General features: G+C 36.3%; 1 protein-coding gene across 1 annotated transcript in view; it reads left to right on the top strand.

The window, feature by feature from the left end:
- Nucleotides 1-5,841, top strand: part of LOC117112097 (pancreatic triacylglycerol lipase-like) — a 7,733-nt gene extending 1,892 nt beyond the window's left edge. The window contains exons 2-8 of the mRNA XM_033255146.1: nt 183-291; nt 1,146-1,262; nt 1,719-1,835; nt 2,576-2,818; nt 3,636-3,762; nt 4,325-4,498; nt 4,719-5,841. Of these exons, the coding sequence (XP_033111037.1) occupies nt 183-291; nt 1,146-1,262; nt 1,719-1,835; nt 2,576-2,818; nt 3,636-3,762; nt 4,325-4,498; nt 4,719-4,794 (963 nt within the window). The 3' untranslated portion in view covers nt 4,795-5,841. The remainder of the gene's footprint in view (nt 1-182; nt 292-1,145; nt 1,263-1,718; nt 1,836-2,575; nt 2,819-3,635; nt 3,763-4,324; nt 4,499-4,718) is intronic.
- Nucleotides 5,842-6,056: the final 215 nt, after the last annotated feature.

Below are 6,056 nucleotides of genomic sequence, written 5' to 3' on the forward strand. Positions count from 1 at the left end.
TTTCTTTGATGATTTATTATATATAATTTAACAGTGTTAACGGCTATCTTGATTTATATTATATGTACCTATATATATATAAATATATATATATTGTTGTTTCTATTGTTATTGTTGTTTTTGTTTTATCATTTTTATTATTCAAATTCGTATTAACATTAATGAATATTATTTTTACCAAGAATATTGCCGGCATCTCATTCAGTAGTGTGCATTTGATTGGTCACAGCCTAGGAGCTCACATAGCCGGATATGCTGGGGAGAGGCTAAATGGACTTGGGCGTATTACTGGTAAGGAGTGCTATGCAATCAGGGGCAGATCCAGAGATGTTCGAAAGGGAGGCCGAAAGTGGAACCAATTTTTGTTTTCCAGACGCCCGAAAATAACCTCTGAGGCGTCAATTAATTATTTTTCTTTCTTTCTTTCTCTTATCCCTTTTTTTTATTTTTTTTATTTTTTTTTTTGACTTTCCAATAACCTCTGAGGCGTTTTGGGCGATCAATTCTTTATTTTCTTTTTTTCTTTCTTTCTTTTTTTATTTTTAATTTCCAAAAGGTGGGGGCGGTGCACGCCACACCAAATCCACCACTGGCAATGCTGAAGTGAAATGGAACTTTGTTGATTAATGTAAAGTACATCAAATTTCTAAAATAACTGGTCTTAACTTTTTAGAGGGTAAATACAACCAAATAAAGAGGAATCAGCATATTGACCATTCAAAATGAACTTCTTTTTTTTTTCTGTTTGAGTTGGTAGTTTCTCAGATTTTGAATCATGGGATCAATACTACCATCGTTTTCATTGTTCACTTTCTTTATTATTATTCAAAAGAAAGAGATTTTTATGTTTCGAAATTTTTCTCGACAAGATTTAAAGTAGACCTAACGATCCTGACAAGTAGTGGTGGTGCAGTGAAACCGATCACAGTGATTCCAAAATAAGTAATCAGCGAACCATAAATAATTACTCTTAGAAATGTCAAAATCAGAGACAGGGGTCCCTCCACAGGTGTTTAGCAAATGATAGCCTAGGCTTCCCTTTGGCGAATACGAAACAGCCATTAGTATATGCCAACTAAAATCATAAAAGGACAAAACATTGGTAACATTTTCAGTAACCGGGCACATACTTTTCTTCCCGACAGGCTTGGATTCAGCTGGGCCGTACTTTGAGTACACAGAACCAATTGTAAGATTGGACCCAACTGATGCTGTATTTGTAGATGCCATTCATACTGACACAAATTCAATCTTCCGGTTAGGTAATTATACATTCTCTTGTCATCTACTTCCTAGATTGTTATACATCGTCTTTCGGACGAGTTTCCCCCTTAGCAACATACACGGATTTGTCACTAAAGTTCTTGCGCATGTGTACTCACTAAGCTGCGGTTCATTAGGTTTTAATTTTATTTTTCTATTTTGCTCTTTCTAAACTAATTATATTTTTCATTACTTGTTTTCTTTTTAAATTTTCTTTATTTTTCTTGTATTTTTGTTTTAAGTTACAATCTTACATTTTGTTTGAACGCACCTTCTATATGTCGTGTGCCGCTGTTATAAAAGCGTTGTTCAATAAAGTTCATTTCAGTTCAGAGTCCCCAGTACTCAGCTAAAATGTAAAGTTGCGTAACTGGACTTTATTTTTGCTTTATTGTCATTCAACATCAATTTTGTTTAAGGCCTACATAATAGTATATGATTTTTCTTGTTTTTAGGTTTTGGAATACAAAAGGCAGTGGGGCATCTGGACTTTTACCCCAATGATGGACATGATCAGCCAGGATGTGATGGGAGCACATCCAGAAACATAAGCGACCAAGGGCTTATAGAGTGTAAATAAAATGATTATTTCTTACATGAAGTAAAAGATATCCATGCTCAAACACCCCTTTCCACTCCCTACACATATATACACACGAAACACCAAATCCCCATAAACTGCACGTTGCAGTCATTTGTGTTTTGTCAGAATGTTTTACTCAAATATTATAGTTTTAGCAACTCATTTTAAGATTCAAGATTAAAGATTATTTTATCGTATATTATTGGGTGTATATATGTATTTCAATACATACAGATACAAAAATACATACAAACATCGAAAATATAACAGGAAAAGTAACCTATATAAATATGGAAAAAAGATATGACCTATGTACAGTACAGAATATACAGTAAATAACAGTTAAAAGAGACAAGTGATAAAAATATTTAGATATTTGAGTTGAAATATCTTATTGCAAAAAGGTATGAAAGAGTTGAGCAGATTGTAATCTCTTTCCTAAGAATGCCATTTAAATTCATTAAAATGTTGTTACATTAACCCATTATTGCTATAGTAATTTTTTTTATTTACTTGTTATTATTTCTAAATACTGTTTTCAAAGAAGTGTTTCTGTTGATTTTTATACGTACAAAAGAAAAAAATAAACTTCGATTTGACAGAACCTAATAAATAGTCCTAGCTCTCATTATTAATTACATTATACTGTTATTGTTATTATTATTGTTATCGTTATTATTAATATTTTTATTGATATTATTATCATCATAATTTTATTACAATTCTTAGACGGCATAGATCAAATTAGCTGTAATCACATGAAAGTACTCGACTATTTCACGGAATCAACAGACGACCACCGTCAGTTCCGTGCGTTTAGTTGCCAAGACTACGAGAGCTACATTGACGGAGCATGCTTTGTCTGCGGAGCTAACGGTTGCCCACGAATGGGTCTACATGCAGATGAATACACACCTAGCAACCAACGTGTTGTTGCTTTCTTACGGACTGTGGCTGAGAAACCATATGCAGGTAACACCCATAAATATCCTGCCTTTATGCCGGACGAAGACTTAGCCAGGGGCCTCAAGGGCCTCATATCAGGCGTATCATGTCAGAGGTTTCCAAAGAGGGGAATGATAACTCTGACGAGAGCAAAGTGGGCGTGGTCGGGTGTAGTTCAAAATGTTTCAAAAGTGGTCTAGGGAAGAATCAGGGGTGACGCCAGCGGAGGGGGCCTAGCCCGTCGGGAGAGCTCTCCCATTCCCCCCCCCCCCTCGGAGAGAAAAAACACAAACAAAAAATTATCTCTAAAATCGATTAAATAAGCCTTTGAAACTTCGAAATTGTAAAAATGTTCGGGGGTTTCGCCACCCCCGGACCACTTTTAATTAAAGCTCGACCACGCCCACGTTTCTTTCGTCGGGGAAATCGAAACCCTCGTCGGGGGCATCGGCCTTCCCCTCGGGGATCTCGGCAACCCCCCCCCCCCCAGTCGGGCAAATCCTGGCGCTATCCCTGAGGAGAATCCCCCGAAAAATATAACACTTTAGGGGTTTTAAAGGTTGTTTTAGATAAAGTGAGTCTACTAATATGTAGAAAATACATTAAAAAAAAATTTTCATCAGTAGGCGTAATTGTAATAAGAGTATGTTAAAGTAATTTCATTTGGCTTTAATTAATCAATCATTATATATGAAAATTATGACTGACTACTGCAATAAGGAGCCGAGTGTGTGTTGCATCAATTTTCGATAACATGAGAGCTACATAATTGAGAATCGCAGAGTCCTTGGCGTCCAACATATTAATATTATGTGTATTAATTAGGTTTTGAATTCATCCTTAGCTACCGATGTGACGGTTGAGGTTTCCATGGCAAATAAGCCCGACGGTGGCCAATACAAAGAAAAGGGTAGTCTTCAGATTACATGGCTGGGATCAAACGTCATCACGCCTGTTAAATCATTGAGTCAGTAAGTAATTTACCAAAGTGGAAAATCATCCTACAGTTATTATGAAACATCATGTAAGAAAATAGCCTGTGAGGCGTATTGCTAACTGCCTACCGTTAAGTTTCAATCAAACATCATCAACAATTCATAGTCATCATTATGTTTAATATCAACATATATGTTATTTTTAAAGGAAAGGGGAAAATTATAATTTTTTTTTTTATAAGCTTAAATAATCTTTTATGATTAATGTAAAATCTCCTTAAAGTCTGGTTTTCAACAAATTGCTACAGTATCGTTACAATTGTTACACTTAGATCCTTTTACACACACACACCCACACAAACACCAATTTAAATGACTAATCAGCTTTGCGGTCACCTATGTTGTGTGTATGTGGTATGGGCCTATGTTTGTTTATGTCGATAGACCTTGATATGGGCATGCACATTTCAAACTATAAAATGGTTTATGTGTTCAATTGTCACTAAATAGCTGCTGTTTTGATTGAATAAATAAACAAATTTCAGAGTGAAAAAAAATGTATTTTTCTAATATCTTAATCATGATTTTTCCTTTATAGAACAGAAAAATTTGAATCTGGCCAAACCTACACATATTCCACGGTTATTCCTGAGAATCTAGGAGACATTGAGGGTATTAAATTGTGGTACAGCGACTCAACATGGAAGCCATGGGGAAAGCCAAGGATATATATTGATGTAGTGAATGTCGTTGATCATTCGGTCGGTAAAAGGTAAATGGCTTAGCTATAAGTATAAGAAGAGAATCTGCGTTCATATCATAATCATCATCATCATCATACTATAGTTATCATTATACCGTGATGCTATTAACATATAATTTCACTACAGTATTATTAATGGGTTAATATTACCATACTCATCATCTTAACTTCAATATTTTTATTCTCACTAGCGTCATTATTATTCTTTTTAAAACATTATTTTTTACAGGGTCATTTTGTGCGGCTCAGGGGTGGAGATCAAACCAGGAAAAGCAGTGACACTGCTACCGAGTCCATCGTGTTAAAGTGCAACATGAATATTCATTAAGTTGGTCTATGGATGGAAGAAATATTTACAGAGACGAGAATTACTTGAAAATGCTTAACATATTTAGAAATATTTAATTTTAGAGTTAAATTTTGATTATTGTATTTACATTTACTTTACAGTCGAATAAGTAATCACAGATCTCACCAATGGACAATTAAGTAGCGTCAATCCACCTTAACCAACCAACCAATCAGGAAATGTCCATTTATTAGGGAGTTTTCGATGCACGACGGTAACCTTAACTTTAACGTTAGTACCCAACATGCAGCGCGATAGCTCCGCCCCTTTTGTAAACAAATCGCGTGCGCAAACTCGTAACTAACGTACATCGAGCACGTAAAATCCTGAAATTAATGTACTCCGCAACGCAAAATGATAAATTATGACATCACCCGTTAACGTTAAGGTTAACGTTGTGCGGCGAAAACTGCCTATTATAGCACGGTCTCCCTTCAGTCACTGCTACGATGATTTATTTAACAATTTTTTTTATTTTATGATATCAGGCCTAAAAAAAACCTGTTGTTTATGAGGTGCCATACGCAGCAAAAGTCCATGTTAAAATTTTTATTCGTCGAGAGTCCTATCGCCGACAGTCGTGTCAGAATCGGGGTACCTTTCCGATTGTGCAAGGCAGCTAGCAACGCACCCTGATTCGTCTGCGTCTGCAACGCATTCGGGAAAGTTGAACCAGGTTCAACCTTCCCGATAGCTGTCGGCCACTGTCGCCGATAGGGTGAGCGATTATATGGAAACCGAGCTTTACCCTGACTATCGCACATAATGTGTTCCCTGAGTGGGCGGGGTCATGGGAGGAAAACCTAATGTTTGCTTGTTCCGTTTGGAAGATTATTTTAGACGTGGGGGGGGGGAGTGGTTTGCAGTTAGTCTTGGGGTTCTCCTAGCTTCGCAGAGTTTTGTTTTTTCTAGATGCTGAGAAATGCACTTACGTGCATTACGAGACTTCTATTGATGAATGAATACACACTGAATTAATAGATTTTTCCCCATTTTAGCATGGACAATTAATAATTGCGATGATGAAGATGATGATGATGATGATGATGATAATGTGATGATGATGATGATGATAAGGAGTAGAAGGTATTGTAGCAGGTGACGACAGGCTCCTGTGCAAGGTTAATTAACAGGCCCTTTGATATGAGTGTCAACCGAGGGTCGTATCCCGAGTTCGTCATCACATTTTCAATGCACACAATTGGACAACAGTAATTA

This window comes from Anneissia japonica, unplaced genomic scaffold (genome assembly GCF_011630105.1).
Source record: "Anneissia japonica isolate Jap-2015-1 unplaced genomic scaffold, ASM1163010v1 scaffold3934_len446420_cov169, whole genome shotgun sequence".
Classification (NCBI taxonomy): Eukaryota; Metazoa; Echinodermata; class Crinoidea; order Comatulida; family Comatulidae; genus Anneissia; species Anneissia japonica.